At 40.2% G+C, this 27535-nt stretch overlaps 2 protein-coding genes across 4 annotated transcripts in view; both read left to right on the top strand.

The window, feature by feature from the left end:
• The window catches only part of LOC111873616 (voltage-dependent calcium channel subunit alpha-2/delta-3), an 84270-nt gene extending 75131 nt beyond the window's left edge, over nt 1-9139 (top strand). The window contains exons 24-30 of the mRNA XM_033755126.1: nt 197-342; nt 1191-1439; nt 2579-2702; nt 3874-3945; nt 6474-6594; nt 7475-7673; nt 8065-9139. Coding sequence (XP_033611017.1) covers nt 197-342; nt 1191-1439; nt 2579-2702; nt 3874-3945; nt 6474-6594; nt 7475-7673; nt 8065-8172 — 1019 coding nt within the window. The 3' untranslated portion in view covers nt 8173-9139. The remainder of the gene's footprint in view (nt 1-196; nt 343-1190; nt 1440-2578; nt 2703-3873; nt 3946-6473; nt 6595-7474; nt 7674-8064) is intronic.
• Nucleotides 9140-13024: 3885 nt separating this feature from the next.
• The window catches only part of LOC111873619 (voltage-dependent calcium channel subunit alpha-2/delta-3), a 67124-nt gene continuing 52613 nt past the window's right edge, over nt 13025-27535 (top strand). For all 3 annotated transcript variants that reach the window (XM_033755132.1, XM_033755133.1, XM_023868489.2), the window contains exons 1-3: nt 13025-13278; nt 25605-25686; nt 26631-26735. In XM_033755132.1, coding sequence (XP_033611023.1) covers nt 13178-13278; nt 25605-25686; nt 26631-26735 — 288 coding nt within the window. In that variant the 5' untranslated portion in view covers nt 13025-13177. The remainder of the gene's footprint in view (nt 13279-25604; nt 25687-26630; nt 26736-27535) is intronic.

The following is a 27535-nucleotide window of genomic DNA, read 5'->3' on the forward strand; positions in this document are numbered from 1 at the left end:
TTTTTATGACATAATTTATTTTGCAGTATTTAATTGACATTGTTTTACCTTTAACAGTTTTTCTGATTGTTTGTATTACATTATCATTGGCATGGAGTGGCCTCTTTTAATGTGTTTACTGTTCTAAGATGGATTTTCTCTTTAGCATAATTGAAAGTCTTTTATGTGTTTTTGTGGTGTTTGATTGTGTTGGTAGGACTGAGAGATGATGCTGTTGTAATGGCTAGTCATGCAATTTTTCCTCGTGATGGTGGTATGGAGGCACCAGCATCTGTAGTAGGGTTGCAGTTCCAGCATTCGGCATTATTGTCGCGATTCATAAGTATCACTTCTAAGAAAACTGTGAGTAAATTTTTCTGTATCTATTCAGCATTTTGACTTGTACTGGGTTGTGATGAAAGGTCAAGAAAAAGGAGTGTAAATTTTAACCAGTTCAAAGTATAATTTTTGGGACATTGTGAAACAAGAAATTTTTTAATTCTCAATTTATTTAACAATTCTTTTTCTGTTGCATAGGTTATGTAGCATAATTATGGAGCTAAACTGGAAAACAGGCTAATAAGGGAAGTGCAGCTTAGAATAGAATTGATAAGGTAACCTGAAATTGTGTAATTTCAGAGCCTTGATCTCATTTTTACAGAATTATATATTATGCGTTAGGGAGCTAGGTGTTAGCGGTGTTGTTTGGAATGAAGTGTGAAGTGGTTCATGGTTGGATCTAGTGCTGGTTTTATGTTAATGGTTCTGATACCAGAGAGGTTTTCATTTGAGTCTATGGAAGAGATAATAACAGGATAGTAAAGATAATCATATCGGACAGCTACCTAGCTGTGTGCACTTACTAGTGTTAAGATGCTTGAATCAACAAAGATGTGATGGGTACAATATGAAGTATGCATTAGAGGAACACAGAATTACCACAAAATATTATCTTGAAAACCATAAAGAAAGAGTGCATACATTTATTTGACTTAAGCATAGATATGATTATCATATTAAAATAGAAAAATTGGTTGTGAAAATGGATAATTTGGGTTCTTTGGAAAATCAAGGCATTTCTTGACAAAGTAGACTGAAACATCAAGAAGTGAGCACACAAAAGCACAAAGTTATCTCTGAAAAATTTAAACCCAATTATCACCAGAAGTTATAAATAGAATTAGTTATTGAACCACTTGTTTTGCCTGCAGTGTCCAACCTGCTATGATTGTGCCTCAGAAGAACTAGACTGCTTTGTTCTCGACAACAATGGCTACATAGTTCTGGCAGAGGATAAGAATCTAACAGGCCGGTTCTTTGGGGAAGTGGAAGGAGCTGTTATGGATTCCTTAAGGACTGGCGATGCTGTTTTTAAGAAAGTATCAATTTTTGACTACCAAGGCCTCTGTCTTGATGACAAAAACCGAACAAGTAACAGTGATGCCAACTTTATTCTCACTGTAAGTTCAGTAGTTAAATTATGTAACTTAAATATATGAAGCTATAGTATTAACTGCTTGTTTCTGTGCCTATGAAGCTTCTTGGCCTCTGAAGGAAGAAATTTAAAACATATGAAAAATAGGCACTAGATAAATTTATATTAAAGTGAAATAAAGTATATGGTGGAGGAGAAAATATGTTTATAATTTATGGCCTTTGTCTGGTACTGTGAAATAATTAAATCAATGATCTATCAGCTGAGAATGTGCTATGTATGGATAAAACTAATACACACAGAGATATATGTAACAGTGGTGTTTAGTGGAAAGTAGCAGGTGATTGGTTGCTGGCTTCCCGCCATGACGTTGTAGGTTCGATCCCAGTGCAGGTCATATGGGATTGTGTGATAAAAAATGTCATTGGGACAGGTTTTCTCCAAGTACTTCAATTTCCCTTTTCAGTTCTCAATCCACCAGCTGCTCCACATTCATTAATCATCTTATCAATGCCATGAAATCATCATACAGACAGCACTGTTAAATAACAAGCGCAGAAGAAACTAGAATGTACAATAAAAACATGGGTGCCCACATGAAGTACTTTTTACCTTTGTGTTTGATGGCAAGAACTAATTAACTGCTGCATTTAGGAATATAAGATTTGAAATAGGAGTATATCATTAACATATTGTAGTGTTAGTGACTAGACAAAGTGTTTGGATTGGTAACTAGATTATTGAACTCTTACAAATTGTAACTACAAGTAATTATAACGCTATTGATAATTCACGCCCTTGACTTCTCACTGCAGCACACATCATATCTTCTCAGTTTATCTTCATTAGCCTTTGCTAAGTTACAGATCTCAACAATGTAGATTCCTCAGTTCCCATGCTTGACTGTTAAAAATGCAGATGTCATTAAAATCTGAACTTTGTCTGTCACACAAAAGAAAAACACAGGAAATGCTTGAGAACAGGTGCTCAGGATAATATTTGGACCTAAGAGGAAGAAAGTGACAGGAATCTGGAGGAAGCTGTATAACCTCTGTCCTCTCTTTACTGATGGAAGTGCTGTTAGGAAGGCATTTATTTTAAGTTCTTTCCGGTACTTCCTGTCTGTATAGAGACAGTGTGTGAGATGGAATACGCCTGTTGCAGCCTTTCACCCATTTCAAACTTCTGGTGCAGTGGGTGTTTGGGCAGTTGTTGTGGCTACTGTTTGACAGTAATTTGAGTCACCTCTGGTATGGTACCCAGGCTTCAGCAAGTCCCTTTGGTGAAGGTAATTTGTACTGAAATTTATTTTCATTTTAAACAATTATTACATGCAGTAGCGTAGTTGGTTGAGGCACTACGCTACAAACTGGAAGGTCGCAGATTCAATTCCTGATGATATCTTTGGATTTTTTAATTTACCTAATCCTTCCAGCTGTGCTATGGCCCTGGACACAACTCAGCCTCTAACAGAAATGAGTACCAGGGATCTTCCTGGGGGTAAAGGGTGGCCAGCACATAAGGTTGACAACCTCACCATCATCTGAGCAGATTGTCTAGAAAATGAGGGAGCCTCAACATCTCACAACCCTATGGGCCTCCACGGCCTGTTACAGGGATAGCTTTACCGTTTTTTTCTTTTACTATAAATTCTTATAAAGTTATTTCAAAATATTAGCTTTCTTTATAATTGGCATATGTTGCTGTAGTCATATTCACGATTCATTTTATGTTTCTGACCACCTTGATGTGGCATTTCGGAGTTATTTCCATTTTATATGTGTTGGAAAACCAGTAGGCAGGGCTGTGTTAAGACTTTGTAAGGCCTAAAGTTGTGATAAACATGTGGCACCTGTAAATTTAGTTGGGTGTATATATGTATTTAATACAGGGGATGACTGATAAACTTTGAAGATAGTTATTTGAATAATTTCATGTGCAGACTTGACAGAAGATAGTTAAAGTGAGACAATATAACAAATTGTTGTTTCAAAGAAATAATTATTTTGGTAGAAAGGTGTGTTTTTAATTGCTAATAAATGTTCATTTTATGCCTGGATATATGTGAGTAAGAATAAAATGTATGTTTGTATATGCAGAACTGCACAAAATCGTTTTCTTGTCAACAGTCTCACAGGGGCACCAGAGCTGAAAGCAAGGAGTGATGCTACCTCCTAGTTTCTTTTAGGTTATCATATATTTTCTTTCCATCATTGTAATGTGACAAGGCGCAGTCAGCTGTTTATCATCTGAGTATCATAAGACAATGTCTGTCTCATGAGTATTTTTTCCTTGCTCAGTATTTAGGGGCCCTAAGCTTTAGATTATTTAGCTTATAAGTCAGCCTCTCACTATTTATAAAACTTTATTATTTCTTTATGTTGATGACTTGACTGTTCTGAAGTAAATTCTGTAACTGCAGGCTATTGCATTTGTTGTTTTGTTGTTGTTTCTTGCAGCAATATATTATGACACCTATGACTTTGATGACGAGATGGAATTTCCGGTGGTTGATGAAGATAAAGGCTCCGGTGAAAAATTAAATGCACTTGCAAACTAATCGAAATTGCAGATGTATTCTGGTTAGATTAATGACTCAAACTGAACAAAACTTATGTTTAAAAAATTTGTTTTGAATTATCATCAAATTAACTCTTTCATGGTCATGGCACAGCACTTTGTAATTGGCTTAAAGGATTTCAGGTTTTGACCTAAATGTTTGAGAGGTGAATTCAACAACTCTCACTCTCTTCTCCTGTGTAATACACTACAAAATGGAAAACAAAAGTCTTCTGTTATTCTGTGGCTGCATTTTGTATTATGAAGTTTTACATTTTGTCTTTTGCCCATCTGCAACTTGGGTTCTGCATCAGATTATAATATTGTGTTATGTGATGTTCCCCTTTCCTATATATGATTTTTGTTTTTGTAAATTACTGCAAAATCTTAACTTGGCAAAGATAACCCATACAAATTTGGCCTTGAAATGGTTAATGACCTAAGAGTTATAAATTCAGTGATGAATGTACAGGGCTGTATAGAGTACCTGTTGTAACACTTCTGCCCAGAATACATCATACTTGTTAATTTTTCCCCCAAAGCACAAAGAATCCCACAATTAAAACAGTTTTTTTGGGCATTAGTTGAATTAATTTAGATTAGTGTTTGTTTCAGTTTTTTGTTTGGTTATATCTGAGTTTGATTTGCATTGGTTTGATCTTTTTCCTTTACTAACTATTTTTTTTTGTACAGTTCTGTTTACTTTATGCTGTATTTCCAAATCCCCATTTTCTCTAACCAAGCAAGTGCTAACACTTCTGACCTGTACTGAGGAAGGACCTGGTCTGAATATCAGCCAGGAATGACTGTCCTGGCTAAGGGTTTCGATTTTTCTCCTTGCACCCTTGAGATACCTTCTAGGATTTTCCTTGAGATTAAGCCAAGATTGTTTCCTTCCACATTCTATCAAATCTGTTATTCATGCTATTATTTGATGCTATAATCTGAACTACTTACAACATAATTAAATAAACCACAAATAAATAAAATTATTCCCAACATGCCTGAGGTTGTAATTTGTTGTGTAAAAGGTTTAAGAAAGATCTCTTGTTAGGACCAAGAGACATACCTTCATTTTAAGCTTTTTGCTGATGGTGTGATACATTGTTTAAAACTACTGTCCTGGATGTTGTCCATCATCTAAGTTTATTTCAACTATTACATTTTGGAAATTGGTTCAGTTTTCATTATCAGGTGAACAGGATTCAATAGAAAACATGCTTCATTGGGCACTGAAGTAGAACTTCTCTTAAACCATGGATTTTGGTGTAAATAGTTCATTTGTGTCCATGGTTTGAGAGTAACTGTATGAAGGGACATAGTGGGGTTTCTGCCATATCCTCTTCAAATTAAATTTCAAATATAATCAGTTTCTGGATTATAGTGACGTTAATAAATTCAGACCATAAACAGAGTCCAGAAATAATAGTTTTAAACAAAAGATGTATAGTCCCAGTTTTTGTTGTTAGTTACTAAATGTTTTCCAGTTGTTTGTTCTGGATGTTTCCTGCTGTATGTTACAGATTGATATTATAGCTGTTTGCAAATGACCGACACTCCTTGTCCTTTTGTAAAGTTTGCTTCCTGGTTTGAGGTTTGTTGTTTTGTGAACGTATGCCGAAAGAATTTGTTTAATTTGACATGTCCTGTGAGAACAATAGTACAATAAGTACAGGAAGATTTTCAGTGCTGCCATCTAGGTGAGAATGATGGCTTATGATCCCATATGATGTTCAACACTTTTGTTAGGAAATGATAAAATATGTGGCTTGCATATATATTTATATATCTGTGTTGTGTGTTTTAAAGTGATTGTATTACACCTTGTGAGCTTTAGAGTTCTGACAATGACAGCTATGAAAAGTACTATCTCCTGGGTTGACACCGCACAGTCTGGGAGAAATTCATTGACATTTGGAGGAATTTGCTGTCCCATCCTCAAGATGAAAGACTTTTTAAGCAAACAATGAACAGGAACCAAGGTCCTTGTTTAGCGTATTTTTACATTGAGGATGGAGGCAGTATATTCCTCGGAAATGAAAGTGAACTTCTAGCAGACTACACAGTGTCACATCACAGAAGACAATACTCTTAAAACAAATATTCTCTCCAAAAATTCCATAAAATATGTGAAAACACATCATAAATTAACATTTTTCTTATATTATAGCTTATTATGAAAAGTATACCCTTTCATTTAATTAAACAGCTCCTGGGTTTTTAGTTTCTTTGTGTGATTTGCTTTGTATGAAGTAAGTTCCAGTTCTTATTGGAAATTTCACGGTTTTAGTTTTGCTTTTTTTTCTGTTTTTATATTAAGTTCTACTTTACACCATGCAGTTTATGCTATTTTTAAATTCAGAACCCACATATTCCTACTAGGAAATGTTAGATAAATAAATATATTGAACTATCAGTCTCTAATTTGAAATATGACCAAAGGGAGGCAATTCAATATTTTACATTTTTAATAAACTATAATTTTGTTGAATTTTGTCAGGCCCAAGGGAGAAAGAAGAGGTAACATTGGTGCCCCTACCCTGTGACCAGAAGACAAGCCTGTACCTTTTGCAGTATGAGGGGCTGCAGAAGTATAAGTACACCAGTGATGACTGTTCAAGGTACAGCTGTTTCTGTATCAGATTGCAAGGCTAACTAACTGACTATTGATCTTTCATCCTCACAATCTCCTTTTTCAAAATCCATCTTAATATTGAAGAGAAATATCTTCTGGGATTTTATGCTGTGTTTTTTGAAGACAGCCACATTTATGGCTCTTGGAGGCACCAGGTAATTCAAAATATGGGGTACCATAACTAACTCTATGCAGCAGAGTCCTTTGTATGAAGCTAATTGTTGCTCAGCTAGTCAAGGAATTCTCATAAGTTTATAGAACCTGAAGGTTTACTACCATGTTTACTAGGTTCCATGCTTGTTTGTACCCTGAACCAAACAAATTCAATCCAAACTTTCCCATTCTGTTTCTTTAAGTTTCATTTTAATATTATTCTCCCACCAATTCATAGGATTACAATTGGTATCTTTCCTTCAGATATTCCTATTGAATCTTTGTATGCATTTCTCTTCTCTCCCTTGTGTGCTACATGCCCCATCCATCTCATCCTCCTTGATTTGACGATCTTAATAAAATTTTACCTGGAATATAAATTACGAAGCTCCACATAAATCAATTTTCTTCAGACTTATGTTACTGGGGATGTAATACCTTGTTGATATCGCTGTACCCCAGAGAAGAATATTTGTGTTCCAAAGGACTGAAAACATCTGAATATTTAAAAAATGTAATGCATCATCAGTGTGTGGCGACTCTTAAATTGTAAATCTGCCCTTTTATGTTTTAATGTTTTAATCATATGCCTTATGGAGAATCATAACACAGTGCCACTTGACATCCAGTGACTAGTTCTGTGACCTGAGATTATGCATAACTTACTTATATAAGAAGTTAAACTGACAAGTACACATTTTCATACATTTCAGGCCGCACTTGGCACAACGCATCCCTCACACTAATCTGGTACTAGTTGTGATAAATTCCATGTTTGAGACATGTGAGAAGAAAGTGATGTCTTCACCTGTTGAAATCCGCTACAATGGGACAGATCCTGCTTGTCAGAAACTGTTTCTCAATGACTTGCCACGCCGAAGACTTTCAGACTGCTTTTCGGAAAACCCATTGGTAAGCGGTATAGTGTATTTACTTTATTTGTTTTGGAATGAAAATAATGGCATTTATAGCATTCAAGCATGTAGGAATTAAATTAAATGTAATACCATTATGTACATAGAGTGGTTATCAGTATCTAGCATAACTGTAGGTCTTTCATGTTGGTATTTTGGTGTTCATACTGCAAGAAAAGTGTTTTTTTTTTCTTTCCTTTTTTCTTTTTCCCCACTGAGATCCAAATTATATCACCTTGTGTGACTGTAGGATCCCCCACCTCTCCTTGAACCATACAGTACCACAGCAGATCCTGAAAAGGAACACAAATTCTCCTACAGTAAATGCTGTGAAATGTTGTTGTGTTCTGCAAGCTGCTATTTCAGCGCTTTTGTAAATGTTGTTACAGGAACATGAGGTGAAGCTCTGTGGAGGATGTGCCAGGGTAAAAACAAACATAATCCTATTTGTCGTGGTCTGGTCTATGCTCTATCTGGGATATATGCTGCACCATTAAATGAGGCTCAGTATATGTTGAGAAATTTCTGAAACTGTTTGAAATGAACTGGCAAATATCATAATACGAGGATGTACTCAGTGCAGGGAGCGTCTGCATTCGTTCATGACTTTTAGAGCATAGAGCAGATGAGTGCATCTCAAATGACAACACATAAATGGCAACATATAACACAGTGAAATAAAACTAATTTGTTGCACTGCAATGCTAGAACTTCAGAAACGTAAAAAAGTTCACCAGAAGTGTTTTAATTTTATTAAATATTATGTAAAATCGAAGAGTACTATCATCTGGGATGTGGTGCCATATAGTCTAGCAGAAGTTGGCAATTTTCAGAGGAATCTATTGCCCCCATATTCAACGTTGAAGAGTAATCCAAGCAAGGAAAACACAAGCAGAAAATGGAGTTGCTTATACCAGACTATACGGCGTCACATCCTAGAAGTTAGTATTCACCACTCTGGAAACCTCAAATTCAACATATAAGTATAATGTACACAATAATCTAGAAAATTAAGGTAATTAAATAAAAATAATTTTTAAACAGTTTTTGAAAGTGAGGTTAAAATGAAGATTATTTTCAGAAATTGTGGTAGCTGGGGGAGGAATTTATTTATAGTTCCTCTATTAGATTTTCAGAAAGAGATGATTTTGAACTTTCTGAATGATCACTATTGCAAATGGTTTACAGTGCCAGTCTGTGGCAGAAGAATAATTGAAACTGTGACTGTGAATGAACATAGTCAGAGAGTGTTATTGCAGAAGTTTCCTACACTGAGACAGGAATGGTATATAACACTGAGAATGTTTGTAAGTGTTCTTTATTCAGTATTTTGTATTTCAAAGCATAATGACTTTGTTGTTTGTAATCTTAGAAATTTTAGAGGTATTTGTTAAAAACATGTTCAGTATTCTGTACAGTGCACAAGCATATCAATAAGGTGAAACTCTTGTTACATTTATTTTCATTATGATGATTATCATAATCCTTCCAGCATCATACCATATAGCATCTGCACTTCATATTTAAGAGTCTTGGGAGTCTGAATGCATAAGTCTGTAGAAGGATGGGCTACAACTAACTTCGCCGACAAGTGGCAGTCACTCAGTTGGTATAGTTCGCTTGCAGACTAAAGCCACGGAGTTTTTACAGGCTGGACAGCCAATGAACCGGGATTCAGAGCATCCATACTGGCTCTGGGGCTCACCCATCATCCTGTTCAATATATACTGGTGCTCTTTCCCTGAGGGTAAAGGTGAAGTTGGCCACTCACCTCCATGTAATGCTGAAATTAAGAATGGTGGAGTTATACCTTCACTCCCTCATGAATCTTCATGGTGTGGTGCTTAATTAAGCAGAGAGGAGACATTACCTTTTTATTGGGGGAATCTTGAGTTAATAAGTCAGCCTTGTGACTGGTAACATTATTGAAAATTTCATAGTTTTCCTCAGTCACTGCCCACAAATGTTGGGATAATAGTTTAAAACAGGCCATGATCACTTTCTTCCACACGCTTTTTAAGTCTTACAGTTTTCAAGATAGTTATGCTAAGGTTATTTTTAAAATCTGGGGCTAACAGAGAGAGAACATGTCAGAATTATTTTGTTTGGTCCTGACTTGTTTATTTAAACCATAATAAGATCTATCTGCAAGATTTTCCTCATGTCAGAGAAGTGTCAGGACCACCCAATCCATCCAGCAAATTAAATGATATGATGGTATTTGTTTCAAAGTTGTCTGGCAACATTTGCCCCCCAGATGTAAAGTATAAAGAATAGGGCACTGTTTTGTTAATCAGAAAGACAGTGTACCAATCACTGATGTGTCAAGAATGAGGATCACCGATGTCCAACACCAAACCGAAATTTCAGTAGTTGCAACTAACACGATTAAAGAGTTCAGCATTGCAAATGGACCATTGAGCTGAGCTGTATGTTTTCACATTATTGAGCTTCTTGAATACCAGAATTATGAGTTCATATCCTGCTTAGTAAGTGAATGTTTTGCCACATTTCTCTGATTCCTATGTGATGGTATGTCCTTTGCAACCCCCTTCTAAGGAACCCTACCACTTTTGTGATTAACCATAGACTGATGCAGCATTACCCTTTTGACTTGTATTTGATGGGTAGTCAGTCATGTAACCTGCTATCCTGAATGTGGAGGCCTCCTTCCAATACCTTACCAAATTTCCATTCAATATGATATAGCCATCTCATTGTACGTACATCGTATTGGGGACACGCGGTAGTGTAGTTGGTTGAGGCACTATGCTACAAGCCAGAAGATCACGGGTATGAGTCCCGATGAGGTGGATTTTTCGATTGACCTAATCCTTCCAGCCGCACTATGGCCCTGGGATCGACTCAGCGTCTAAGAAAAATGAGTATCAGGAATCTTCCCGGGGGTAAAGGGCAACCGGCGCATAAGGCTGACAACCTCACCGCCATCTGTGAGCCGACTGTCTAGAGAAAATGTGGGAGCCTCGACTTCTCTCAACCCTATGGGCCTTCATGGCCTGTTACAGGGATAGCTTTTTTTTTTATATTCTATGAACTTCAGACAGCAGAATGGTAAAGGTAATTTTGTCGGTACACATAATTAGTTACATGCTGGAGTAGAACTATAGCTCCATGCATGCTTAACCTCAGCAACAGATGCAGATCAATGGTCAGTTTCATGCTTGTGCCGCATTACCCATCTACTTACTGGATGGCCCTACAACCAGTCTGGATGATGTGGGGAAGAGGAAAATTAGTGCCTGTGCCTAGGATTGATCATCCAGGACATATCCAATTACGAATTATGGAACGTAATGGCTGGAAAAGAACAAGGTTCAAATTATCGACAGATCATGTACAGAATCGTGGATGGCTTCATCCGTCCTACGAAACGAAATTTGCACAGCGCTGCATGTGACTACTGTGGGCTGTGGAGGCTTGTGCCATAGTGTGTGCGGTGAATACTGTAACATTAATGCAATCACGATATTCCTTTGAAACACAGACCGCGTTAAAACAAAAATGCATAACCCAAAAGTGAGATGAAACAGAGATCACAAGTCTGCAGATTAATTTCAGTAAATCTGTAAGAAGGAGGAATGCGTATAGGATATTGGTGGAAAAGCCAGAAGGAAAGAGACCACTGGGAAGACCAAGGCGTAGGTGGGTGGACAATATTAGAATGGATCTTAGAGAGATAGGGATGGTATGGATTGGATAGATCTGGCTCAGGATAGGGATCAGTGGAGGGCTCTTGTGAACACGGTGATGAACCTTCGGGTTCCATAAAATGCTGGGAAATTCTTGAGTAGCTGCAGAATTGGCGGCTCCTCAAGAAGGGCTCAGCTCCATGAGTAAGTAATTTCAGTAAATCTGTAAAATACCATCAAGAGATTAAGACTGCATAAACATTTCTCTTTTGTTCAGAGGCAGACTATATACGTAAGAAAACTGAAATAACATATTACGTCTGTTAGTATTAAATATCTTCAAAGGTTTAAACAAAGTTTCTTTTTATGTACTCGTAAACCTGATGTAAGCCCCTGAATATATGTGAAGATCGGGCGGGACGTGGAAATTATTTTGAATTATTTAATGAAAGAAAAAAGGAACTGGTCTTGAGTTTCCGTACCAGAATTTAACTGGAAGAAACTAGGAAACCACGAAAAATTAGGAGCATGCCATGACATCGGTAGGAAGGAAGGCAAACCAGGCATCTACCCTCTTTGATGTTTAGAATAAAATCAAAATTCAGAAAGAGGAAATATACCAAATATTAATACCCAAAACGAAAATTACTAAAGAAAGTATTCTTATGTCCTGAAAACCTTAAGGCGGTCAGTACCATTTTGTTTTCCTTGGGACTTTTTGTTTCCTTTGTTTTAAACGTAATGGGTACAGGGGGCTCTTTCCCCCGCGATAAAGGGGCCTTCGCTTGAAGCTGACATCTCCATCTAGCACCGAGGTCAAGAGAGGCGAAGTTATACTCCACTCCTCCATACACCTTAATGATGTAGTGCTTAATTAAGCACAGGGACAACTTTACCTTATTTTAAGTGTATTCATTAAATATTTAACATAATATTAAACGTAAGTTTGTAAGCAAATTTTATGTGCTAGTGGGGTGAAACTAAGTCCCTTGTACTGCGGCCACTTCTGGCCTAACCAGCCCCAGATGATAGGTGAGGGTGATTGTGGAGCAATTGATGGAATGAAGATTGGCAGGGGAAACCGAAGTACTCGGAGAAAAACTTCCCCAGCGCCACTTTGTCCACCACAAATCAAACTTCACCAGACCCGGGATCGAACCCGGACCGCCGCGGTGGGAAGCCAGCGACTAATCGCTTGAGCTATGGCGCAGCCTCATCCATGGCAAAGCCCCGGAAAAGAAATTCGAACCCTGGTGTCTGGAATATGACGCAGGAGTACCAACCATTGTTTCTCGGCGAACTAACAATTTACATTGCTCCGTCAGGAGCTGGTTCTGTTTACCCTAAAAACAAAGCAGTTGTCTCTATGCTTTCTAAGCATAGCAGATCTGAGCATTAGGTGGCAGTGAATGACAATTTCCACAATTTGGGTACTTTTCTCTTGGGGAGAGTGTATGAGACTGGATAAGTCCCATATGCGGTCTGGACCGTCTGGACTTTGTGGCGGAAAGAAACTGTTCTGCCTCTAATGGAAGTCGAACCGTGGGCTTCTAATATGTAGCCAGTTCTTTTATGGAGTTCTATTGGCTCGTCCAGCGCAGGCAAGTGTGAAATTTTCCCGGACTGTTTGGGTGAACATGCAGAAAGTGCAATATCCCCCATTAACTGGAGCCAGACTGACTTGCGCACTGTGGGATTCAGGAGGTGGGGTTGCTGACAGACCGAGAGAGACAGCCAGGCAGCCTTTCACAATAGTCGCAGGTGAAATCGATACAGATGGCAAGGATAAAAACCGGGTTGGCAATGGCGGAAGAATAAAGCAGTCATCTGATAATTCCATCTTGTTAACACAATGCACTTCCTCGTTATACTGACAACGACCATTCTTTTGTCGTCATCTCCAAGCAGCCAATCATCCAATCACGGCAGTCAAGAGAGAATCAGCGTTTCAACGTGAGTACCAGAAATAAGGCGTTGAAAGCAAAGGTTACGATGAAATACCGAAGTTTACTAAGTATTGGTATTCCAGTCTTTTTCAATAAACAGTATTCTTATGCCTAATATTATAAAATTAGAGCCTTCATCTATTTCAGTACGATTATGCTCCCTTGTTGCTATCCGGTACATATTGTTTTATGCCATTTTCGGCAAATAATAGACTGACAAATATTGTTTGTAATTCCAGATACTTCGAGTATGTTCTGTCTTTCGTGTTTATATCACGTTTGCAGGATGTTACTTTTGTTGTTTTGGATCCATAGTTGTACCCCTTTGTTACCTGTTGCCATTTTAAAGTAACAATTTGCTTTGAAAATATATAATGTTGAGAAACTAATATAGATATGCTTTAGTTCGAATTACTTAAAGCTGAGTTTAGAGGCCTTGTAAGTTATAAAGTACAAGGCTGACCCTAATAGTTGTTTATGCTCCTTTACGGAGGTACATTTGACCGCCAATAAAGTTTGTGAGTTCCAAAAGCATTCAGCACGTATGAAAATACTTTGACTTTCAGAGAAATGGTTAGATGCACAATACAGCATTCTAGTGTTTACTTGACAATCTTTCAAGTGAGATATTGAATGATAGCTATTATATTTTAATGAAGGGATTTAGTACAGGATTTCGTGTTGCTCTTATATTACAGAGAATTTATTTCGTTCTTCATTTTATTTCCCGTTCATACACTCGTGTTTGGTATTTAAGAGTCAGAATTCATTGTCGTTAGATTTTAATTATGATAATTTGATACGGAAATATTTTGCGTCGCTTTGCGTTAGAAGTAGGGCCTGCCCCACATTAAGTTTAGGGGCGTCGCACGTCTGAAGTTAGGCCTACATCACAGGAATCTTTTATTCTTTTATAGGCTGCGTTTTCGGTATTATATTTTCCTTTTACTTAAAAAGTTTCACGTTTATAATAACGTTTAACTGACTGTGAATGCGAAAGTAACATGATTCAGAAGGAAAGGGTTAAATGGAGTACAAATATTCTGAATTCCTCTACCGCGAAGCAAAAGAGTAACCGTAATTTCGAGTAGAAACGAATAAAATTGTTTTAAGGCAAGAAAAGTGTTTCAATTTTGAATGCGTTAGCGACCCTGCGGAACATGTATTTATTTTGCTTCGTCCGTCCGTCCGTAACGCAAAAACAAACGCAAGAATTGAACGGATTTTCGTGAAATTGCTCGAAAAATTTACGAAAAAATTCCTAACGATATAAATTTTCATTCAGTTCGGTCAATTTTAACAACAATTTTACACGAATATCGTCATGCGGTTCCTTGCGTATGTTGAGCATACCTCGCTAAACATTTATCGGAGGGAAAACGTTTCGAAGGAACGTTCTAGATAGAAATTAAACAGGTATTTTATGTCTTCATTTTTCCATAAGCGTTACAAAAGGGAAAGTCTGCGTACATTTCCGAATCGGTACATTCAGACGTCTTTTGAATATGTACAGAACTTAACAAAACATAAATGCCTGACCTATTTAAGCGCAAGATCACAATTAAGAAACAAGAAGTTCCAGGAAGAACTAACCTCCTACTTTCTTTTGACACGATACTGGCCGCATAGAAAACAACGCGTCTATCAACTCTTCTAGTGCTGCGTCTGTATTCGTCGCAGCGGTAAGGCTTTTTACTGAGCCGTTGCTTAGCAACGATAATGGGGTGGTTCAAATACAGACACACAGACTAATGGGACGGATGTATGAAGTACACGGTTGAGATGGGTTCAGCTGCCCTGATATACGTACCAAACTTCATAGAGATTGATTCTGACATTCAAAATGTAATGGGGGGGGGGGCAATATACAGACAGTGTGGAGACTGCATAAGCCTACTTTTAATTTTCTTCAGAATAAGAAAATAGGCTAAAAAGTTCTTGATTGAATTTTGACTTTATTTTTTTAATGTAGAGCTCCATTCCAGTACGACTCTCAAAGGCACATTACACAATGTATCTATTACATACTATCATGACTGAACTTCTTCGCGGTTTTTTTCAGTCCGTCCAGGAAAATGCCACGATGGAATCTTTCCACTTCCTACCTGACTCCGTTTTCACTAATTATCCCATCATTCAATGCTATGTAATCTGAGGTACTGAAAATGCCGTTATGTAAATAAATAAATAAGTAAATATTCATATAAACTGTCCGTTACTTTAGTCTATTTTGCGGAAATAACTTTCTTGTGCATAATCCCTATTCCTAATCACTCCCACGTCCCATTTGACGCTTTTAACTCGTGTTAAAGGAAACATAAAATTTCTTTTAACGGAAAGTTCCTCAGAATAAAAAAAACACAGTTGAAAGACACATCAGGTATCCCCTAACATTTGGAAACTATTTAACGCGGAGACAGAAAAGAAAGAAAATCAAAGAATCTAGAACAGGTTAATGGAAAAATAGTTTGCAGTTGGCCTGGTTTCTTAAAGTGATGAGTTCTCCAAGCGTATTAGCTTCTACATAGAATAAGGCACCACTTCTTCTCTTACACCAGTAGCGCTTTGTTACAGAAACTGGTACTGAATTTTCAAATGTTTAGTTATTTAAGTGTTTTACGCGTCTGTTAACAGCGGGACAGCTCAGTCAGTATAGCGACTGGCTACGGGCTGGACGTGAGGAGCCGGGACAGCTCAGTCAGTATAGCGACTGGCTACGGGCTGGACGTGAGGAGCCGGGACAGCTCAGTCAGTATAGCGACTGGCTACGGGCTGGACGTGAGGAGCCGGGACAGCTCAGTCAGTATAGCGACTGGCTACGGGCTGGACGTGAGGAGCCGGGACAGCTCAGTCAGTATAGCGACTGGCTACGGGCTGGACGTGAGGAGCCGGGACAGCTCAGTCAGTATAGCGACTGGCTACGGGCTGGACGTGAGGAGCCGGGACAGCTCAGTCAGTATAGCGACTGGCTACGGGCTGGACGTGAGGAGCCGGGACAGCTCAGTCAGTATAGCGACTGGCTACGGGCTGGACGTGAGGAGCCGGGACAGCTCAGTCAGTATAGCGACTGGCTACGGGCTGGACGTGAGGAGCCGGGACAGCTCAGTCAGTATAGCGACTGGCTACGGGCTGGACGTGAGGAGCCGGGACAGCTCAGTCAGTATAGCGACTGGCTACGGGCTGGACGTGAGGAGCCGGGACAGCTCAGTCAGTATAGCGACTGGCTACGGGCTGGACGTGAGGAGCCGGGACAGCTCAGTCAGTATAGCGACTGGCTACGGGCTGGACGTGAGGAGCCGGGACAGCTCAGTCAGTATAGCGACTGGCTACGGGCTGAACGGCCGAGTTATCGTTCGATTTTCAGCAGGGGCAAACTTTTCTCTTCTCCACGTCCTCCACATATTCTCTGGGGCCCACCCAGCCTCCTATTCAATAGGTACCGGGGGCTCTTTCCCTGGGAGTGAGGCGGCCGGCAAGTGAAGCTCAAATGTAACCACCATTTCGTGCCAAGGTCAAGAATGCTGGAGGTATGCCTCCACTCCCCGACACGTCTTCATGGCGTCGTGCTTAATTAAGTACTGGGACAATTTTACCTCACCTTACACGTACACGAGCAAAAAAAAAAAGTAACGCTATCCCTGTCCCAGACCGTGAAGGCCCATAGACGTTGAGGGTCCCACATTATCTAGACAATCGGCTCAAAGATGGCGGTAAGGTTGTCAGCCTTACGTGCCGGCCGCGCTTTACTCCCCAGGAAAATTATTTAACTAATTCCTGGTACTCATTTCTGTTAGAGGCTGAGTCAACCCCAGGGCCTAGTGCGGCTGGAAGGATTAGGTCAACTGAAAAAAATCCAGTGACTTCATCAGGACTTGAACCCGCGACCTTCCGGCTTGTAGCATAGCTCCTCAACCAACTACGCTACCCAGGCCCGAATTGGGGCTGTAGCGCCAAAGGGGAAAAACGTTAATGAACGAATTCAGAAATGTAGAATATGACATATCAAGAGTTCTATCTTCTAGAATATAACGCCGTGTAGTCAGTTGAAAGACAGCCGACTTTTCGGAGGTAAATATCACCTCCATCTTCAGGGTCGAAGAACGAGCCAAACAAGTTCTGCTTGCCACCTGCTTTCACGCCGGTTTCTTATTTGCTTTATTCTTGGGCCCTGAAGGCGGAGGTGATATTTTCCTCCGAAACACCGGTTAACTATCAACGGACTGCACGGCGTTATGTCCCACAACTCAAATATTATTGTCAATTGTCACTGGCGGGCAGACGAGAGAGATTGTTGATTCCTGCATAGGTTTGTAGGAATCATGAAATTCGTGATTTCTGCTGTGACTTCTCAAATGTTAACTCGCAGTCTGTGTTCGAACCAGATACTTTCAGAACAGGAAGAAATAATGAGCAGTAAAACAAAACTTTGAACTTCGGCATTCATCTTCTAGAAAATTATAGGAACGTAAAGGTAAAGATGGTCCCGTGCGAGGGAGGATCACTCCAAGTGGGCATTAGATTGTGAGTTATCGGCTTCACGCCCCCGCCGCTTTATCCCCGGAAGAAAGGTCCCCTTGTACCCATCCGTTAGGCTGCATGTGCCCCAATGCCTGTCCGGAAGCTGCGGAAAAAATAATATCTTGCCTCTGAGGGGAATCGAAACACGACTCCTCGGCCATCCAGCCTAGTCACCCTGCTGACCGACATATCCGGTTCTTGGAAAAGAGTAGGATGTAAAGCAAAGGCACCATCTGGCATCTTCGTGGATTCCTATTTCTTATTATTAGCTTGTTTGAATTATTGTCGCGTTGACACGTAGACCTAAATTCTTCTGAGAATTACAAAGACTGTGTTTAATAAACAAGACGTTTTACCACGATAGAGGAAAACAAGGGACCGTTGTTTTCTCGGCTTCCAAAGGGACAGAACAGAGACACTGAAACGCGGTGCTTTACACCGGAAGTTGCGCGCTAGTACCAGGGCAGCTCTGCTTCGTTTTCGGGACTTCCCGGGTTAAAAATCGCGCGGCCCAGACTTGACTAGAATTGTTCCGTGATTCTCCTTAGGTCCTCCACGCAAATACCGACATCCCAGGCCACGATCAGTTCCGTGTGTTTTTAATTCATTATTCACTACTAAGATTTGACACAACAAAATCTGGGTTATTTACCTATTTTCCTAGTTTTGAAAAAATAAAAGGCTTTTAATATCATCTTGCTATCTCTGTCTTCCCTTCCTAATGCCTAGAAACCGGATTAGTGGAGCCAGAAGAGACAGGCGTTACTAGCACCGGCTCGGAAACACGTTCCCGCGGCAACAAATAATCAGTGGAAGAACTGTTTAGACGCGGTGTTTCCTATGCGGTTAGTGTCATATCAGATACTCAGTATGTAGTGAAAGGAATGCAAGTGAGTGTTCTTCCCAGAACATCTCGTGATACCCTCGCCAAACAAACACTTAGATCACCGCTTCTGGAGTAGCGTGGTCCATATAGAAGTTAATGGTATTTGCTAGAATGTTACCAGACACGTACGGAGAATAAATTATATATTTTCGAGAGGTGTAATAATCTTTATTTCTTGATGTGTGCCCACAGTCACAGCGATTTTCTATGTCGACCTATTTTGTTTCTTGCTAGTGGGGTGGGACTAAGTCCCTTGGACTACGGCCACTTCTGGCCTATTGTACCAGCCCCAGATGATAGGTGAGGGTGACTGTGGAGCAATTGGTGGAATGAAGATTGGCAAGGGAAACCGAAGTACTCGGAGACAACCTGCCCCAGCGCCACTTTGTCCACCACAAATCCCGCTTGACCAGACCCGGGATCGAACCCTGGCCACCGCGGTGGGAAGCCAGCGACTAACCGCTTGAGCTATGGCGCGGCCTTATGTCGATGTAACTGTGGGAATTACGCCGTCGAATCAATAATTAGGCCTTCACAACTTTCATCTTAGCTGGATATACAGGGTGATTCTGAATTATTGTTTAGGCTTCCGATAATAATTTAGAAACATCAATATATTTTACAAGGAACGATCTGCATGTTACTACAATTACTCATTTTATCAGGGGTGGAATACTTAGCACCATATGAGATTTCTGATGATACAATTTTTTTAATTACTTTTTTTAATTTGCTTAGTGTGGGGGGGAGGTGGAGCCCATTTGGTCCACTCGGTACGGCGGCCACTGATTGGCCTATTGTACGTGCCGCAGGTGTTTATGATGGTGGAGAATTTGGTGGAATGAAGGTTGACAGGGGAAACCGAAGTACTCGGAGAAAACCCGCCCCAGCGCCACTGTGTCCACCACAAATCCCACTTGACCAGACCCGGGATCGAACTAACCGCTTGAGCTATGGCGCGGCCTGATGATACCATTAATTGCAGAGTCTGTCCACATTTCTCTCGTGCAGCCACTTAACAACACAACATCATTCTAAATTATTGTCGTAAACCTCGCCAATAATTTAGAATCACTCTGTATTGTTTTAATTCTCACTATGGGAATTGTGCATTTTAGGGTTTGGAATGATTATATGTTTTAGCTTTAAACCCGCGGTTAACTGCCACCACATGTCTGCAGCGTAACCCTACAGAAAGCATATGTCAAGTTAAATGATTTACGAGCTACCAACTTCGTACTTAAGCATTTCGCAAGGTTGCCATAGAATTATTTTAAATGTTCAAATACAAATGCCGAAGCTACGAAGTATTGACACTGAAAGCATAGTTAAATGACCTACAAACAATGTATAAGCAAATACAACGATCTGTCACCGCACGGAACTAAGAATTCTACGTTTAGGCTGAGGCCACACGAGTGCGCGAAGTATGTCGGTTGTAACGAACGTACTTTATGGAGGACGTTGCTGAGGACACCACACAGTTGCAGAATGCGTTGCGTAGTTTTTTGTCTGCAATGGAGCTAGAAGAAAGCGTAGCATTCGCCTCTCTTGTTTATTTCTACAACGGACTTCACGACGTTCGTTACAACGGACGCATTTTGTGCGCTCGTGTGGCCCCAGCCTTAATGCTACTAATATTTCTCCCACTTCAGCATGTAGCACGTTAGCCATGTTGATAAAATGGCACAAACAGTTAAAGGAATGCGTGAATTCAAGATATTGTATTTAATGGCATGGACTTCGTACAGAGTTTCACGAACAACGGTTAATTAGTGTATGTAATATTGATGTTAGTATTGACATGATTTAAGTGTGTGACTGTAGACGGGGTTTGGATTGGTAAATTAATTTATTGACCACTTGTACACATCACTAACGCTAATTTACAAACTTTACTAATCACTACAGCACCCACTAAGCCATTCTCCAGCCTGTTATGTCTTCATCAGCTGTTCCCTGACAACGGCTTCTAACAGTGGAGATTCTTCAGCTTCTCACGCTCAGGTTCTATCTTCACAGACTCCCGCGTAGATCTCAGCTATCAGCTGACAACTAACTGGGTCGTCAAAGACAAAGTCACATTGCGACTGACAGTCAGTAAGCCATGGTGTCGAGCCCCATCCGGGGCTCATGACCAGATATTTATTTATGTTTGACAGTTACGGTCTTATTTTTTGTGGGGCGCCCTCTCTGACGAGAGTATGGGTCTTTCTTTTGTATATGCTGCTGGCCTTTGCCGGCGCAGTCTTTGTCGGGTCCGAGTCCCGTGGGACTTGTGACCATATTTTACTGTCTCAGATTTGAGACTTCCCTTTTCGTACCCTCCTAGGACTCGCATGGTCATGGTGGAGGTATTCGACCCCGCCTCCCATTGTCTTCAAGATAATTCCTAAGCACGGACCACATAGAAAACACACCCGTTTATTTGTTGTAGTCCAATTGTTGCAGCTGCCTATCAATGGGTTGCATAAAACCGTTTCCGACAGTAACTCTATTGTTGTAGAGGCGTGTTTGCGGTAGCATAACAATGGCGGTTGTCTCGTTGTTTGTTTCGAAGTTTTTGGGTAGCAACAGGTTAATGCGCCACAGAATATACCGGATTCGTGACGGGTATCGAACATGAGGCAGCAGGTAGAGGTAACCAGTCATGGTTGGTAGTGGTGATTAGAATGATTGCCGGTGATACAGTCACACATTTAATTGAATATGTGTTCTGAAGTAACAAGCTTCAGCAGTCATGTCCTTCACTGCAAGCCTTCTGCTTACTTTCAAGATACGTATAGGCGAGTGGCTTCTAAGTTATCATATGATTCTATATTTAACCTTCAAAGTAACAGTTTATTTCTGCTCTGATGTAATCACTAATCCGAAACCTGCATTCGTGGGTCTTGTGGCTGGAGTTCCTGCGTCATATTCATTCCACACTCGTACAAAACAACACCGAAACACCATTGGTGATAATGGCAATAATAATAATAATAATAATAATAATAATAATAATAATAACAATTATTTATTGATTTACCTGATGAATTGAACAGTTAGGGGTCAATTACAGATTCAGAACAAATACAAAACAACACACGCGAACATGAGGACAAGAACAGATAAACAAGGTAAGGTAAAGCTATACCTGTGACAGGCCGCGGAGACCCATAAGGCTGTGAGACGTCGAGGCTCCAACATTTTCTAGATAGTCGGCTCACAGATGGCGGCGAGGTTGTCAACCTTACGCGCCGGCCGTCCTTTACCCCCAGGAAGATTCGTGTTCGTGGTAATCATTTCTGTTAGAGGCTGAGTCGACCCCAGAGCCATAGTGCGGCTGGAAGGATTGTATGTCAATTTAAAAATCCAATGGCCTCATCGGAAATTGAACCCGCGGCCTTCCGGCTTTTAGCATAGTCCCTCAACCAACTACGCTACCGTGTGCCCCTACAGACAAATAAGAAAAAACTAGACCAATTAATGTTATCTAAATTTAAACATAAGCTTTTAACAGCGATTGCACTAATAATAATTCAACTCGTTTCAGAGTGCTTAGCAACAACATTGGTCTATTGCAGGAGGCGAACACTGAAATACAACGCAAATACAAGTAATTACAGAGATAAATTGAAAAATAATTGGCAAATTTAACCAGAATTACACAAAGGAAATATATCTCCCAGAGAAGCTGTCTTCTTAATGGGCATACAAACACCGAGAAAGTGAAATAAACTACTAGCAGCGTTCGTACACCTGACTGAGAGACTGGACCTTACAGTACTGCTTACAACAAAAATTGAAGAGTCCCCAATTAACTTAGCGCGTACCAGTAATTCAGTTCAAATCAATTCATATTTATTTACGTGCAAACATAATAATAATAATAATAATTCAATCTACTCCGCTTCTCACTCATTTACTTGCTAACAGCCCAAAGGCCAGTTACAGAGTAACTGTATTTATTATTACAGTATCTCTTCGTGGTGCACATTCTCTTGAACATCGTAAAACACATTTTGAGAATGTGTAGTCTCAGTTATTGAATTTACTGCTGTACAAATATACGCGTATACTTTGCGTAGTGAAAGTACTCCAAGGTAATTTTCTTGAACTGTTTTAAAAACCACAGGGGAAACCGGGTACAGCGACTGGCTACTGGCTGGGCGACGGATGATCGGAATTCGAGTCCCGGTAGAGCTAAGAATTTCCTCTTCTCCACATCGTCTAGCCCGTCTTTAGGGCCCACCCAGCCTATCCTATCCAGGGGGTATCTGGGGCTCCTTCCCTGGGGGTAAAGCGGCCGGGGCGTGAATGAGCACTCACCTCAAACCAGTGCCGAGGTCAATAAAATATGATCTATACATCCACTCCCCCATACGCCTTCATGGCGTAGTGCTTAATTAGTTAAGTACAGGGACAACTTTTCTAAAAATCACAGGCATCTGGCTCTCCCCATACGCCATTTGTTGGCACAAATGAGGTATCGGATTCCCAGTTCCTTTGTGCGATTGGAAGTGCATGTAGCATGAATAGGGGAGAAGCTTTATGCATATAGGATTTTGGCGGGAAAGCCGGAAGGAACGATTCAACTAGGAAGATCTAGACGCAGTTGAGAGTATAATATTAAAATAGATCTAAGAGAAATAGGATGGAATGGACTGGATTGGGCTTGCTCAGGATAGTGACCAGTAGCAGGCTGTTATGAACGTGATAATGAAGTTTCAGGTTCCGTGAAATGTAAGGAAATTTTTGAGTAGCTGAGCGGCCCCATGGGGTTAGGTTCCCCTTACGTGGAGATTACTTTTTGCCTAAGAGGCTGACTATTAGATTCTTTAAATGTGCTTTAAACCTTCGGTACGCAGTAGCGTAGTAGATTGAGGCACTATGCTACAAGCCAGAAGGTCGCGATTTCGAGAACCGATGAGGTCATTGGATTTTTTCAATTGACCTAATCCCTCCAGCCGCACTATGGTCATGGGGTCGACTCAGCCTCTAACAGAAATGAGTACCAAGAATGTTCTTGGGGGTAAAGGGTGGCCGGCGCGTAGAGCTGACAACCTTACCGCCATCTATGAGTCGATTGTCTAGAAAATGTGGGACCCTCAACATCTCACAACCCTATGGGCCTTCAAGGCCTGGTATAGGGATACCTTCACTTTACTTAATTTTACCTTCGATATAAGGCGAGACTGTTTTAAAGAGAACTATTACGGGTTCCACGGGCCAGAAAAGTACGAATTTTGGCACTCAAACGGCACTTGAATCGTAGATGATACATGCCTCCTTTACCATTACACATAAAAAAATCTGACCCACTCATTTCCTCACAATCACGTGTTTGTATGCTAAAGCGTTACGGTTATTTAATGTTTCCATGGCAGCGCATCTGGCGCGGCAGAGTCGCAATGTTCAGCACGCCGCCCGAATCAAGTCTTCTCCTTTTATTGAAGCATAAACACCTTTAGCTGTCTATTTATATGTTCCTCCTTCACGTCAGCAAGAAGATCCTTACTTGACATCTGTATCGGCTCTGTCTAGAAACGGTTCGCCTTATTCCCTTTCTGATATTTGCGAAATGTTTCCACTACGTGACTGCATTGTTGTTAATAGTTACAGATTTGGGTATCGTCAGTATTATTGCAGGGGCGGGGGGGGGGGGGAAGACGCTTACAAACTTAACGTCAAGCTGAAGGGCAGTATCTTCTGGGATATAAAATCGTGTAATCCTTTGAAAGTGAACCTACGTTTCGGAGCTATATGTGGTTTCCATCTTCTGGGCCGAAGAATAAATCAAGCAAGAAACTAGCGTGAAAGGGGAAAAAACAGACCATAAAGATGGAGGCGAAATATTCCTCCGTAATGTCGGTTGACTTTCAAAGGATTACACGCCTATATGTCTTAGAAGGTTGAACTCTTCATAACCACGGCTGTGAGAACTTTCAATTCTACATTATGTTCAAGCCATTCAAGACCATGTTTGCTGATCGCCCAAGAGTATTCAGAACAGAACAATAAAAAAATATAATTATAGTTTTTAGTATTGTTATGTGGCATATTTACTTTTTTCCACTTAATTTTTTTAATTCTGGAGGCGGGGATAGATGCCTGGATTTCCCCTTCTTCCGTCGGTGCCCATCGTTAAAAACCGAAATCCGGTGATGTCTCAGATCTCTCCGCGACTGCGAATAATAACCGCTCGATTTTGCTGTTATTGACGTTGGCCGGTAGCTGTCGGAAAAGAAAAACTCCAGTTCTGGGCAATATCTGTTTCATGGTGCACAGTTTCGAACACTGGCCGGCCAATTTTGTCAAATTGTGACCGTCCCTGGCCAATGTTTTCCTTGTGTTTCCTCGGTAGATTTTATATTAAAATTAATATAACTGTGGTCTGGTGGTCAGAGGTCCCGGCTACAGATCCAGAGGTCCCAGGTGGGTCTGGAACGGGTGCACTCAGCCTCGTGAGGATAATTGAGGAGCTATTTCAAGGAAATAGCGGCTCCGGTCTAGAAAAACCGAAAACAAGGGCCGTGGGGATTCGTTGCGCTGACCACGCGACACTCTATATCCACTAAAGTTGGCAGCAACTTCGCCGACAAGAGAAGATGATTTGATTGCTAGAGATTTTGAAGATATGGTCACGGCCTATTTCAGGGCCCGGCCCCTCCCTTCACTGGAGAGACTGAGGAAAATACAACATCTGAGAATAGGCAAGAAAAGGATGAGATTCAAACTGGATAGCTCATGAATAAAAGTTTAGGACATAACTGCTGTATCGAGCTGCTCAGTGACGAGACAGAACAAGGCAACATTTATAAGACTTGAAATCCTTGGAACCGGGCAGTTCATTACAACCAACTCCACATGCCACCATGGTAAGGCACAGCATAATAAACAAACTGTTGGGCATGGACTCATATAGTGATGGTGTTTATTGTTTCTAGGGTAAATAACTGGGCTGGAAAACTTGGCGGAGAGCTTTGGATTCTGGGCGAATATGTTACCAGCAGAGAGGAAATTCAGAAGGTGAGTTTATGAACTTCCTATATACGTAGATCATCATGAAGTGTTGCTTTTGTTAAAAATATGGGGAATTGAGAAGGAATAAGAACAGTTTTGAATGATTCCCTACTCCATATCTTCTTTCCTTTATTTCTTTTCTGTCCCTCTTCCATATTCTTCGTCAGACTCCTACAAGTTTAATCCACAGAATCTCATAATTTTGTTCAGATCTGATAGAAATATCGGGCAATGCTTCTCTCTTTGTTTCTGTAAAATTATTGTGTTAAATACTGATGACTGTACTTGGATGCGTGTCAGTTTTTAAGTACTTATACTTCAACCATTCAGATACTTAGTACTAAGATGCTTTAGTTTGGGTGCAGGCAACACTCTCGTTCAGAAGGTCACATAACTATTCCTGGAATTGTCAGGGTAATAAATATAGTGTATTCTCCCACTATGAAGTAATTAAAAGTTGTTTAACCACTGAAAATTGTCCTGATTCAAATTTGGAACAATTAGAATGAATTTAGAAATTCCATCTAAGCTTTCTTATGTTTTAAGTATCTCCAGTGATATACATGTCCTTGTAATTATATATCAGAAGGTTCCATGCATGCGATACTACGATATGTACACGTATTATTATCCATCTATCTATACAGACATGCATACATGCATGTACATCATGGCACACCCAGTCATTGTTATATTTGCCTTATCCATCCGCTGTTCACCATTTACTTACACGGATTCTCATCAGCTGTGTGATGATATTACTGCAGATTATTGGATTTGAAAAGCACATTTCCCCGTGTCTTCCTTCATTTCATATGATCTACACATAGCACATAAACAATATTAGATTTCTGGAAACATAATGGTCATGCTGTATTTGGAAACAGTCTGTATATTGAAGAGTTCTGTCTTCCAGGGCAGTCTGTATATTGCTTCTGTATTTGTTACAGAGCTATAAGACTGCCCAGGTGTATCGGAAAGATGGTAACACAATAGCAAGAGAAATAGCTAATGACATCAAGAATATGACAGACCTGAAAATTAGTGCAGTGAAGGTGAGTTCTTCCACATCCTCTTGCTCTAGTACTTGGAATTTCTTGGGTGAGCAAATTTTCATTGCAGTAAAATAATGACATATGGCATAAAATGGTGACCTGTACAGGTCTTGGCTTTCATGTTAGCCAGATCCTATGCAGACCTGGGCTCTCACATCAGTCAGGCCTTGTGCAGTTCTTGGTTTTTACATCAATCAGATCCTATTTAGATCTTGAAGTTTACACCAAACAGATCCTGTGCAGGTCTTGGCTTTTACATCAATAAGATCCTATGCTGACCTGGGCTCTTATTCGTCTAAATCCTGTACAGACTTTTCTTTCCCTTCAATCGTCACAAAAAGTCTTTGAATGTGAAGTATACCAGGACATCTCTATGATTTCGATCCAGTGTTAGTGTAGACACTCAGTCTTATGAGCCACCATCATACTCTTTGCAGTGATTCTGTCACTGAAGGTAGCAGAAACACTGTGCATTTTAGGAACTGATGCTGGTATTTGCAGGCAATAAGTGATTTTATTAGCACAGGCACAGACTTGAGCCCCTATCCGTTTCTTGAAACTCCAATATGCTGCAGAATGCAGTGTATGAAATACTGTGCTAGGTCAATTTATTAAAGATCAAATTGTCAATGTTGCAGCAAGCGTCTTTAAGGAAATCTGAAGTCCTTAAATCCTTCAAGCCATACATTTTCGCCTTGTCCTCATTTATGGCATGTCATTGCTTCAGACAGATCTGATCTACTGGGTAATCCCAGATTGTAGACAGGACGATGAATATAAACTTAATTTTCTTTATTTAA

The sequence above is a fragment of the Cryptotermes secundus genome, unplaced genomic scaffold, assembly GCF_002891405.2.
Source record: "Cryptotermes secundus unplaced genomic scaffold, Csec_1.0 scaffold644, whole genome shotgun sequence".
NCBI lineage: Eukaryota > Metazoa > Arthropoda > Insecta > Blattodea > Kalotermitidae > Cryptotermes > Cryptotermes secundus.